Raw genomic sequence first — 12748 nt, 5'->3', positions numbered from 1 at the left:
TGTCCTGTGAATCGGCTCAAGGAGCCGATCCACCCATGATGCGTACGAGGTGTACGATCAGATGGTGGTCCTGCTTGATCAAGATGAAGCTAAAACGACCTACTACGATTTGGGGTTTTCACCGCATAATCGGAACATCCTACTCGTGATCGAGCCTGGCGGCCACGCACGGTGATCGTAAACCGACCCTAGACAAGGCCTAAAAACCAACACAAAGTTGATCCTCGGAACATCCTGTCTAGGGCTAGCAAACTACACCCTACGCACCACTGGATCCTTCGACCCGTTTGTAAGGCCTAACGATGCAGATATTAAACTAATCCTTGAAGAACAAGGAGCAATCATAACGGATCGGATCTACTAGATAATGATCAAGCGGGGTGCCGCCCTTACACCCAAGATAGGCGTAAGGGCGGCTAGATGCCTAAGGGTTGCACGACGATAGCATATGATATGATGAACAATGCTAACCCTAAAACATCTATGATAACTACGTTGCTCGCCATCAAAAGGCTTCAATACGAGCAACGCATGAATCGATGAATAAACGTGTGCTGCCTAGATCGCAAGATGCGATCTAGGCAGCATGGTGCTTACCCGGAAGAAACCCTCGAGACGGGGAGTTGGCGATGCGCCTAGATTGGTTTGTGGTGAACGTGATTGTTGTTTATTTCATAAACCCTAGATACATATTTATAGTCCGGGGACTTTCTAACGTGGGAATAATCCCAACTGGGCACGAGCCCAAACTCCTTCTAACCGACACGCATCCTACTATGTTACAGATACACGGGCAAACTAGCCCAAACTTGATACACAAGGCCGATTCATGTATTTCTTCTATGTATATTCTTCAAGCCCATCTCCAATCGCGGCCCACCTCTGATCCGGTCAAATTCTGGTGATAACAGTTAGTAGCTATTGTCGTTGTGTTTTATAGTCTGGAATTAATCATGGAAATTGTGCCTAATTATCCAACACAAACATGCTTATAATAGGTTGGAAGCATGCTAAGAGTTGCATATTATCAAACCCGATAGACCAGTTTATAGTGGCAGTGCCCCTTGGACAGTGTCCATCAAAGGTGAACACAGCTGTAACAGGGTTAAGTTCAGTGGTAGGAACCATAAAGCAATAGCATGTGCAATTCCAATTATTTCAGCACACTTTTATGATATGATATCTACCATGCAAGAATCAAATAGATAAAGTGTGACACATTTAGAACCTCAAATCAGAAGCATACTGCAGCAGAACATAACATGCAAATAAACTCCATCTTTATCTACCTTGTAGTAGAGGAAATTGGAGGGAGAGTGGCATATCATGTGAAGAGAGAGAGAGAGAGGATAGGAAAACATCTAGGTCACCACAACGATGGCATCGTGGATCTGGCAGCGCCGGGAAAATATAATCTTGCAAACTGCTCTGGATCTGCACTGTTGGACAAATCAACCACATATACATGGTTAGATTCTGTGAAATCAAGGGGGGTTGACGAACGAGGTGATGCGCATTCCTGGTTGAGGCCACTGTCACCACATACGAGAAAATGAATTTTATGGAAATTGTTTGTTCCTCCCATTGCATGGAAATTACCGGTTCATCACGAATTCAGGATCTTGGAAAGAACGAAGCAGGACATGGCAATAATGGTGTACCTACGGTTGATGTGATGACGAATGGAGCTACGCTTCCCAGAAGCTAAGGGTCGCGTCCCGGCTTGCGCTCCTTGTTGTGCACAAGCGGTCGACAATGTCTCCTTGCTTAATATTACTCTTCGTCTCTTCCAATCACCCGGATCCAGGATGTTGGGAATCAACTTCGGATGTGGCGGCGGCTCCGTCCTTGGACGCGGATTCCGTGGAATTCGCGGAAGTTTCTCCAAGCGGCAGGCCGAAGAACGTCGACGATGACAACGGTGGCGGCGGAGGCGCGAATTTGCGTGCAGGCGCGAGGATTTGCTGGGTCGCCTCCACGGTTTTCGCCGCTGCTGCCATCCACGCGTCCTTCGTCCATCTTCCCCTTCTTCCTGTTCGCCGCCGAGAGGATGGTCCGTGGGAGCCCGTCATACAACTCGGACAACGCAGCCTACAGAGGCGGCGCTGGTCGGAGATGAAAAGAGATTGGGAGGGCGGGGCGCGGCGACGAGCGGGAATGGGCGGTGGGGATTTCGATCCAGGCGTTGGGGAGCATTAGAGCATCTCTAGTAGAGCCCGTAAAAGTGCAAACCGAAAAACGCGAGTTCGGTCTTCGAAAACGTGTTTACGGATCGCAAAAAGACTGACGCAGAACAGAACCCGTAAACTAAAACTGAAAAACATAATATTCGGAAAATCATCATCTTCTTCCCCACGACTTTGCCTAGATCTCCCCACGCGGCCGTCATTTGCGCCCCTGCCTGCAGCCATGAGCTTGGGGATGAGAAGAGGACAGTCACGCAGAGAAGAACCGAGTGCGGAAAGAGCCGATTGGATGCAGGACTAGGCAGCGCGGCCGAACGCGGCCGCGTGATGCTGCTGCGCGTTGCTGCCCATGCAACCAAGCCACCGTGCCGCACGCCTGCTGCTAGCTATTAGCTTGTGAGGAGCTAGGAGGTGCTAGCTGCTCGAGCCACTCCTAGCTGCTGTTCCGGCCGCTGCGTGGAGCTCGGTCGCTGCTAGATGCTGGCCGCTGCTGCCCGCCACCGCCTCGCGCCATGGCTTGCCGTGTCCGTCCACCGGGTGTCCCGTCTGCAGCCGTGAGCTTAGCCCGGTCGCATAATTTTAGCAAAGCAGCTAAAAATCAGTGGCTGAAGGCGGTTGTATGGATGGCGGCGCTGGAGAAGTCCGTTCGGTTTTGGATCCGTGAATCATCTTTTGATTCAGTATTAGTAAGGGTCGAGTCTAAAAATTTTCGGGCCCCTGAAAAAGTTTTTCGGGCCGGACGGCGAGTTCAGTCTCTGTTCTGCGCCACTTTCGACCCGAACCCGTAAATCGGTCGGAAAAATACGGTTCCGGCGTGATTTACGGGCTCTGTTAGAGATTCTCTTAGGGTTCTCTCCTCGGTGGGAAGCATACGAGGGTTTCTTTGACCGGTAATGTGTTATCTGTGCGTATTATGCGATTTGGTGGGAGAGTAAAATGATCAGATAAAAAATATGTAGGACAAAACTTTGACCGGAGGAAACAGTTCCTCCTTTTTATATAGAATAGAAGTAGAGATAGAGATAGAGATATAGATAGAGATAGAGAAAACAGTTTCTCGTGTTCTCACTGCAAAAGCGGAAACGAAGAATCCGCTTATGCCTTGAGAAGGCCAGAGCGTGCTCAGTTCGGACTCCGGAGCATGGATTCGAATCAAACCCACAGGCGCAGCGGCGGCGGTGGCGGGAGAGGCAGCACCTCGCGCGCCTCTGCGATCTCGTCGCCGACTCCCTCCTCCCCTACTTGGTAGGCAACTCGGGACGCCGGTATCTGGTAACCCCGGCCTTCCCACGTATCCTCTCACGTCACGCCGTCTTCCCCTGTGCAGGAACCCGAACCGCCGGGGACTCGGCGGCCAGAGCTCTTGAGAGAGGAAGAGCGGTGCGTACTCCTGACGCTCGCCCGGGTAATCCTCTAGCTTCGATTTGAGCGTTGTTTGTTCCTGTTCTTCCCATGACTGTTGGGGTTTTTTCCTTAGGTAAACAAGGCAATTCGAGGATGGGACGAGGAGGAGGAGGTGGACGATGGGGATGCATCGGATGAGGTATTACTTTAGATTCCAGTTGCTTATGTTTTGACTTATTTTTTATTTATGTAGTTTTTAGTTGGATTTGCCTGAGCCATTTATCAGTTGCTCTGATGGTTGGCTTTAGGGTTCTTACTGAATTAGACGAAACATGTAACTAGTATCAGTCCGTTCCGAATCATAAGATGCTCTATCCTTTTCTGAATCATATGTATCTAAACACATCCCAGTGTGTATGTTCACTCATTTCAGTCTGTATGTAGTCCATATTGAAATGTCCAAAACATATTATATTCCGGAACGAAGGGAGTAGCACATAAGTGTTGTCGGCATTGTAAGATGTCCTCATGGAGCATCTTGAGTGTGCCAATCATGCTACTGATAGTGTGGGTTTTGGTTAGTTGTTTGGAACTGACAAACTGGGCTGCGCATGGCTTGAAACATACAGGTTTTATGTAGGTTTGCTGATATATTCTGTACCATATCAAATTTTGAGTTTACTGATATCACATGCCCTTGTCTTGTGTCTTATTCTTTATATTTTGTTAATTTGAAATTCATGTTGATCTGCTATTCTGCATCTTCATTCTTCAGTTTAGTACAAAGTTATTAAGAGATAATACATATTTATCTGTTTCATCCTCTTGCCTTTTGGAGATTGTCTCCTGTTCGGGAGAAGCTCACAGTTGCAGTTTGCCACCAGACCACCACTTTGATGATGGGTTTAGCTGCCTGGCCAATATAACCTCCATATTGGTAAGAACTTCTCATATGCTGTCATCAATGCCTCATATTCTTTCGCCATGATGCTACATGCCTGGCCACCACCTGGACCGACCTGTTCTACGATGCGCATGCATCATAATTTGGCCCAAGGGTTTTTGGCGGTAGTACCTTTTTTTTGAAGATATTTTTTTACCAGGCATCACAGACTATAATAGTAGATTTTGGCTAACATTTTTCTGCAACCTCCTGCTTTGACAATTTTGAGGTATACTTTTGACATTAGAAGAGTGAAACTTTATGCCAGTCAACTTTGGGTCATTGCATCCGATGTCATAATTTTCTCCATAGGTAGTGTTGACGTGTCAAACTAAACATACATGAAAATGGACATGGAACAACATCATTGCACCAACAATTGGCCTGAAGAAGTTTTGGAACTTTGAGGCCTTTATTATTTCAGTATTAGATTGATAGTTTGAGGTGGCATCAATTCAGGCTATTGTATTGCATGCGGAGCCTTCAGGTCTGTAATGAAGATATCATTTTATTCTTGAAGTAGCAATCTAGCATAAATGTTTTGTTGCTTCCTGTATGACCTCTAGCGTCTCCATCCTGTTCATGCCAATGATGCCTCATCTATCATCTAGCATGTGCAGAACTGCATGTGGTGCTGTCACTAGGCTCAGATTGGCATAACCTTTTGCTTTGGTGATTTTCATCGTTCTTTTACACTGTTCACTTAAATTCATGCAACGAATATTGGTTAGTGTGTTGTTAATTTACGCTCTTTTGTATTGTAGCAGCCCAGAATATCATGTCTAGTGAGCTACTGAACATCTATTATGTTACCCCGATGCTTTTCAGGTTGGGTTACATCATTTCTGTAGTGACTATATTAAGCACTCAGCTGGGAATATCTTGATGGCCATCTCTAATTCCCTAATGAAGTTTGTATGCTGCTCGTGACCTTCTCCTTGTTTTATGGTGCATACACCTCTTTATAGAATTATTTATTTATTATTGTGCTTCTGTTGCTGTATTCATAGAAAGCTGTTTGGATTCAGTTGTTGAGCTTGTCTGGGCAGCTATACATACAGTATCCGCTCATAATCATTCTACAATTGATGCCACCAATTGTTCTGGAAAAGTCTCTACTTGTTGTTCCTCTGCTGTGGAAAGCATAAGTCAAAGCACTATGACTAGTAGCACCAGTATTAAAATCTTTATGGTAGTACTTAAACTACGATGTGTCAGTATCAGTAGGCTGATAATGACTAGCCTCTTTCGAGTACTACACACTATTTTGAAGTTTCTGAAACTCAGTGACTCTGAATTGAAAGACGACTTCATATGCCTGTCCATTCATCATATTCAGAAGTTAAGTTGGCATCCTGGTAACCAACTCATTGCCGGGAAAGTTGTAAGCCTTGTCAAGGATGACCGAGATAGTTTTAGTAGAGATTATGCACAGTTTGGATTTGTGTCAGGCAGTCTCCTCCAGCTCGTGTGCTCTTTAGTTGAGCAAAGTGACATGGAAGACACGGGCCGACGAGATATATTTGTGAAGCTTGTAGATGTCATTCCTAGATTAGTGACTTTCTTACAAGAGCAACAGGATATCCCGAAAGGTCTCTCTCAGTATTATAAGCACAAAATTCTGGTAATTTTCTGCACGAACTTTTCTATTGCTTCTTTACAGTAGTGATGAACCCATATTAAAACACAGTTGTTTGCTGATCAGTGTGCAGATCAAGTTTTCTTATGAAACTGAAACAATCTGTAAGAAAGCACTCACCAATCAGGCTTTTTCAATGCAGATGCTAATGATGAGACTTAAGCCTCACATGCAGCAGAATTGCTCACATATTATTTGTTTGCTGAAATTACTCCGAGACCACTTCCAGAATCTTCTTCACGAACCTATGTCCCAACATATCAGTAAACTGGAGAACTGCTTAGAAGGATCCCCATTTTTGGGTGAGATTCAGGATAAATCTACTCGACACTTACGAAGGCAGGCTATGTGTTTGTTCCTTAGCTGCTGTATATTCTTGGCTTGCAGTGGAAATGATAGTAGACAGAAATGTTCATCTAAGAAAGATGAATTCGGTCATGAAGTGCAAGGCTGCATTGATCATTGCAACTATTTTGGCCTAGCAGAAATCTCAGACTGGTTTCAGAGATGTTGCTTAGACAAGATTTTGGACTCGAAATCATCGACAGACATTGTTCTATGCTTTCTGCAGTTATATATGGAGGAGGTACACTTCTGCTCTAAATGACAGATAGCTCATTAACATTGTAGTTAAATGGCAAAAACTAGTCTCTCTTTGAGTTTGTCAACTTTCTTGTGTGATTATGTCTTTTAGGTGTGTGTGTGTGTGGGGGGGGGGGGGGTGGGGGTGGGGGCTGCCTCACTTTATTAAATCATGACAGCAGTATTACAATCAGCACGAAGGCTGTCCGCTAACAAGTCTGGTCTCGCCGCCAGCCATTCTTGTGACACACCACCTAAACATGCTGACCGCGCACAGAGGTGAGCCACTGTTGTGGCTGCTTAGAGCTTCAAAGGTGATAGGGGTGAGACTGTCCGCTAAGAACTCTGGCCTCGCCGCCAGCCATTCTTGTGACACACCACCTAAACATGCTGACCGCGCACAGATGTGAGCTACTGTTGTGGCTGCTTAGAGCTTCAAAGGTGATAGGGGTGAGACTGTCCGCTAAGAACTCTGGCCTCGCCGCCAGCCATTCTTGTGACACACCACCTAAACATGCTGACTGCGCACAGAGGTGAGCCACTGTTGTGGCTGCTTAGAGCTTCAAAGGTGATAGGGGTGTGGTACAGGAGGACGAGTTCTTCCTCTGCATCCTGGTGTCGTTTCTGGCGACTTGATGAGATAGCAGGAGGTAGATCAAGAGAATTTAGAGGGGTTGAGAATAGCACATAGAAGATAGATTGATTGTTTATTGCCTCCAAACGCCGCCAGATACAAGTATAGGAGGACCAACCGGCTATGACTTGGAAGTATGCAACTAGGAATAGGACTCCTATATCCCTATTTTAATAATCTATCTGGACTACTAACTGAACTGGACTCTATAGACTAATTGTAACCTGGCAAGACTCTACTATTCTGACGAAAGACTGAAAAAAGATACAAGCTTGTTTACATCCTGAAGCATAGGCGCACTCATAGAACGATCTGTCTGCCTCGCTTCCCAACAGCGCACAAGCTCAGAATAGTCCGTCTGAAAGATGACCGACCGGAAATTTCTTGCTTGTGCAAACAGAACTGCGTCACGGAACGCCATCGCTTCCGCACAGACCGCAAATTTCTTGCTTGTATTTTATCTTCGCACTCATGCATTTCTGCATCATTTTATCTTCATAAGAGCTTGTTGCCACCTTCTGTAGGTAGTTTGTTTCCTCGCAGTAGACTATTTGGATCTATATTATGTGCATAGCTAGAGAGTTGCTTTCTGCGTTGGGCACATCTTGAGCATCAGTGAGATATCATGATCATTATATATAGTCCCCGTGGTTGAGTAATTCTTATACTATTGGGCATATGTTTCTTCATATTGCAGGACGATATATTATTCATTGTTCTCTTACAGCTTTTGGATGCTCCACTTATTTCGTTGGCAATGTAAGCAGAAGATATACCATATTATATTTCACTGAGAAGGTTATCCAGACTGTAGGTATCTTAGTTATCACATTTTGTCCGAATTTGCAGAGATAACATGGAAAGTAAATGTACTTCTGAACTGATTGGTGCCAAACTGTTCTCCATCATTTTTGACCCAGTTCATACTTTCCACGCATTGCTTTCATTGGTGAGTCATTCAACATGTTATACGTCTTATTCTATTGGAATTTGCTACGTTCTCAATGATCTCTAAAAACTAGCATTTTGACATTCTGTTTGACTTCATGCCTCCATGGTTTCATGCTGTTTTTTAAGTAAAAGATGCAACAACAAGCTTCTAGTAGTCTTAAGCAGTAAAAGATAGGAGATGCCCTCCTCTACTGATTATAGCTCTGAAATTCTGGTTACTGCACTTCATAAAATAAATAGACAGTTAATTAGTTAAGGCCCTAATAATGATCAAGATAATAGGAGCAGATAAATTTACATCAGCTACCATACCTAGAGGTAAATAACTCTTGTTACCATGTCTTACCCAACTTAAGCATTATTAATTTTTGAAATGAGAGTGTGAGACTTCAGATATTGGTGAACTACAGATGGTCCATGCATTCAGATTGTAGGATTGCATTGCAGTTTGCACAAAAGTACAAACAAAGATTATTTCATTGGATCCTTCAGGCATATGGACTGTTTGGAAATTCGTGATAAGACTTACGAAATGAGTCACTTTGGACTCCTACATTTTCTGACCCATTAGTCAGTTATCTATAGGCCTACCAAATTTATTGTCCTCTTTGACTGTATAATATATATACCAAGGATTCTGTTAATTGTTGTTATATTTATTGTGCAGTTGAGCTATGATCACTTGGTGCTTGTTGATTATCTCATATCAAAAGATGTAGGTGTGCATTGTGCCCAGTATCTATTACGGTCAGTTAGTAGCTTCCCTACCTTTTCTGATGCATTTAAACTACACAAAAAGACAGAGAGATATACATCTTATTATAGGCTCCTCAATGTGATGTATATCTCTCTGTCTCAGGTGCTTACGACTGGTGTCCCAGTGCTGGAATGCTTTTATTGATGATTCAGTTTACGAGGCGCAAATACAAAAACTCACTTATAAGAGGCAAAGAACCTTGAAAAACACTAAGTTAGGTTTCTCTCGTGACAAGGGAAGTAATAGCGAAAAAGAGCTCTTCTTAAGTGCTAAAGTATGTCTCCTTTCGTTAAAGAGAACATTGGAAGATCTTCATCAGAAGGATTTATTCCCTTACAACCCAAAGCCTCTCCTTAAAAGGTCCGTTCCCATGATGTTCCTTTTGCCACTTAGTTCAGTGTTATTTTGTTTGGGATATAATTTTGCCTGTTTCCACAAATACATTTAGTCAAAGTAAGCATACAGATAAGTGTTTTTTTGCAGCTTGGCCAGATTTGAGGAGCTCTGTGAGCAGTGCTGTAACAATTAATTTGTGCCTGGTGACACAATACTTTCTGTGGTTCAATATTTGGTATTCATATACTGTAATTTTCCTTGCTGGTTACATTGTGTATATATTGGATTATTGGTTCATGGAATACATTGTGTTTATGATATGATCTAAAACTTGAACTGGCTGAATGTTACATATAAGGAAACTTGAGACGTCAGTTGCACCAAAAGCAGAGTGCTGTTGATATTTTCCAGGTACCTTCTTCACTTGGCATAAGTGGTACTAGTTTGATGATTACCGTTCTTTCACTTTATCTTCTGTGTACGGTTGGTTCGATGGGTAAAATAAATATAACATAAAGAATGTTGTAATTAAATACCAAACAAATAAGCTGTGTTTAGTAGCAAGGTCCCAATCTTTCCAAGTTTAACTTCGACAAATAATGTCGTACAGGAAGCCTTTTCATCTTGAAAAAAGTAGTACTAGCACATCGTGCATTGGATAATGAGTAGACAGAGGTGGAAATTAAGGCAGTGCTAAATGTGCCTGTGGTGCTAGTAACATGGTGCCTTCTCCAAGGGCGGAGCCAGGATTTCAAATTTCGGTGTACAGAGTTAAAAAAGTTTAGTCGAAAAAATCGAGGTAGAAAAAAGCTGTGTGCCAGTGGTGCTACTAACATGTGCCTGCCCTTCTCTCATTACCTCCTAGTCATGGATGGCTAACTGGCCAGCGGTGTTCTAGCTAGCATTAACAGGCTATTAGCTAGTTGTAATTAATTGTTTGGCTTGTTCTTTTGTTGTGGTTCATCTCCTCTCCTCGGGAACAATGGAAACCGCCCAAGAAGACGAGTAACGGCAGGGGCCGTGGGATCTGAATCACTATTTGGTAAGCCAAGTAATCTTTTTTCCATCTATAGAAGGACTAGCTCTTATTTCCAATAAAGTGCAATTCTCAGCCTCCGGCTTCTCCAAGGAGATCCCCTCTTCCGCCTCCGGATCTGCAAATCATGGCGACGCTCGTTCCGGATCTGCCGGATGAACTTGTCCATGAGATCCTCTTCCGCCTCCCGCCGGATGAGCCCGCGTGCCTTTTCCGCCTATCCGTACTCTCCAATCTCCGGCGCGAGTCTCCTCTCCGATCCTGGTTTCCACCACAACTACCGCAAGTTCAATCGGATGCCTCCTATGCTTGGCTTCATCTACAACAGTGAGGTGAGCTCTGTCAGTCGCTTTGTCCCCACCACTGGGTCCTCCCTCCCATGCACTTTTGACCCCCAGCTGGCTGACTTCACCGTGTGCGACTGCCGCCATGGCCGTGTCCTCCTCGACAACTGTGAGGTGCCCATGGAGCTTGTGGTCTGGGACCCCATGACGGACCGCCGAAAAGTGGTGAGCGACCCCCGCAGGTCCTTGTTCTATCTCGGGACCGCGGTGCTATGTGCTTGTGGACGGCTGCGACCACACCGGCTGCCACAAGGGCCCTTTCCATGTTGTTTTTGTCGGTATTGATGCGGAGGTGGGGAGCGTAACCGCCTACAAGTACTCGTCGGAGACGGGTGAGTGGAGCACGCCGACGTCTGAGCTTGCCCTTGTCGACGAGCATCACTTTGTCGTGGAGCTTGACCTCTTCGACGGGCTTGACCCCGTCGATGACGGCTACCTTACTGCGATGCACAGTGTGCTCGTTGAAGACTCCCTCCACTTCCTCCTCATGTCTGGGCCACAAGGCGCTCGAGTTCTCAAGTACGACGTAGGAAGGCATTACCTCTCTTTGATCGTCCTGCCGGCAGCGGCGGCTGTTTACGACCGGGGCACCCTTCTCATGGCAACAGAGGATGGAAGGCTGGGAGTCGCCCACCTGGACAAGCTCAGCCTTCACCTGTGGTCAAGGGAGGTGGGTCCTGACGGAATTGCAGCATGGACAGAACATAGAGTCATTAATCTCATACCGTTTCTCCCCATTGGAGATCCTGCGATCAAAGTGGAGTTGATTGGCTCCGTGGAGGGTGCCAATATCATCTTCGCCACCACAGCTCTTGGTGTCTACGCTATTGATCTCAAGTTGCTGCGGTCAAGAAAGTTATGTGAAGGACAAGACATTCGGCCCCTCTTCCCCTTCATGAGCTTTTACAATCCACCAGGTATTGTTGCTGTAATCCTCGATCTAGCTAGACGTGCTTTTGCTACACAATCTAGCATTCTAACTAGTATCCTGTTTTCTCCTTTTGATTCATTTTATTGTCAAAACCAATGAACCAAAACATTTGGAGCCACACTAACAAAACTTGTTCATTTTCTGCAGAAAGGCAAACTGGAGCAAGTTTTCCGGCAGGGGCATCGGTTGCTGCGCGTCACCTGTGATGTGTTGGACAGACCCCAGTTGTGCGTCTCACCAATAAGATGGATAATCTCATAGAGTCAATTAAGGGTTTGTGACGTAGTAATGAACTATTTCAGTACTAGGTGTTTCGGTGTTACTTGGTTGATTTCTCATGCTGTTTGCTTTGTGAGTAACTTAATTCAGTTCCATAATTTCGTCAATCTGTGTCAGTGCGTGGGTGCGTGCGTGTGAAGTTGCGATATGTTTTCAGATACTTGATGAAGTTGGTGGCTTCGTCTTTTTAGGTCCGTTTTAAGCTACCGTGCTGTTTGGGGTCTTATCTTTTTGGAAGGTAAGGTATCATGCATCGTATCTTACCAGGTGTTCATAACGTGTTTTAGTGGCAGATTGCACTGTGATCTATCCATAATCCATTCACTTGAGTGTTCTTCTGTTGGTATGGTTTGGAGCCTTAAATTGTTTTTATAAGTTGGGTAAGTTAACTAAGTAAGCAACCACATATCTAATATATGTGTTTACCTAATGTCTTGTTTGAGAAGATGTTCGTTTCATGCCTGGCGTGGCCAATAGGAAGTTGGATGAATGTATATGATAAGTTTAGCCAAGTGCTGCAAAACCTGAAGGAATGTCGGACAAGATTGGAACTGATATGTCTAAGCTTTAGCTATGTGAGCTGCTTGTCTGCGTGAACCTTATAATTTCACGTGTTGGTCCTGCAAAATTTGTGATTGCGTTTAATGATTCAGGCTTGTGCTGTATCCTTAACAACTTGGGCTTAAGGGTTTGCAAAGCAATCATTCAGTGGTTATGCTGTTTGATGCATAACTGCAGATGTTAAGGTATATTTGTTCTCTAGATGTGCAACCTCCGCGCTTATGT

At 44.7% G+C, this 12748-nt stretch overlaps 1 protein-coding gene and 1 pseudogene across 1 annotated transcript; both read left to right on the top strand.

Moving 5' to 3' along the window:
• Positions 1–1912: 1912 nt before the first annotated feature.
• On the top strand, positions 1913–9798 carry LOC124672350 (annotated as a pseudogene).
• Positions 9799–10602: 804 nt separating this feature from the next.
• Positions 10603–12147, top strand: LOC124672349. Its single transcript, XM_047208591.1, has 3 exons — positions 10603–10917; positions 11006–11669; positions 11831–12147. The coding sequence occupies exons 1-3, from the start codon at positions 10603–10605 to the stop codon at positions 11887–11889; spliced, it is 1038 nt and encodes a 345-aa protein (XP_047064547.1). The 3' UTR covers positions 11890–12147.
• Positions 12148–12748: the final 601 nt, after the last annotated feature.

The sequence above is a fragment of the Lolium rigidum genome, chromosome 7, assembly GCF_022539505.1.
Source record: "Lolium rigidum isolate FL_2022 chromosome 7, APGP_CSIRO_Lrig_0.1, whole genome shotgun sequence".
Classification (NCBI taxonomy): Eukaryota; Viridiplantae; Streptophyta; class Magnoliopsida; order Poales; family Poaceae; genus Lolium; species Lolium rigidum.
This window is presented reverse-complemented; position numbering and strand designations above follow the sequence as displayed.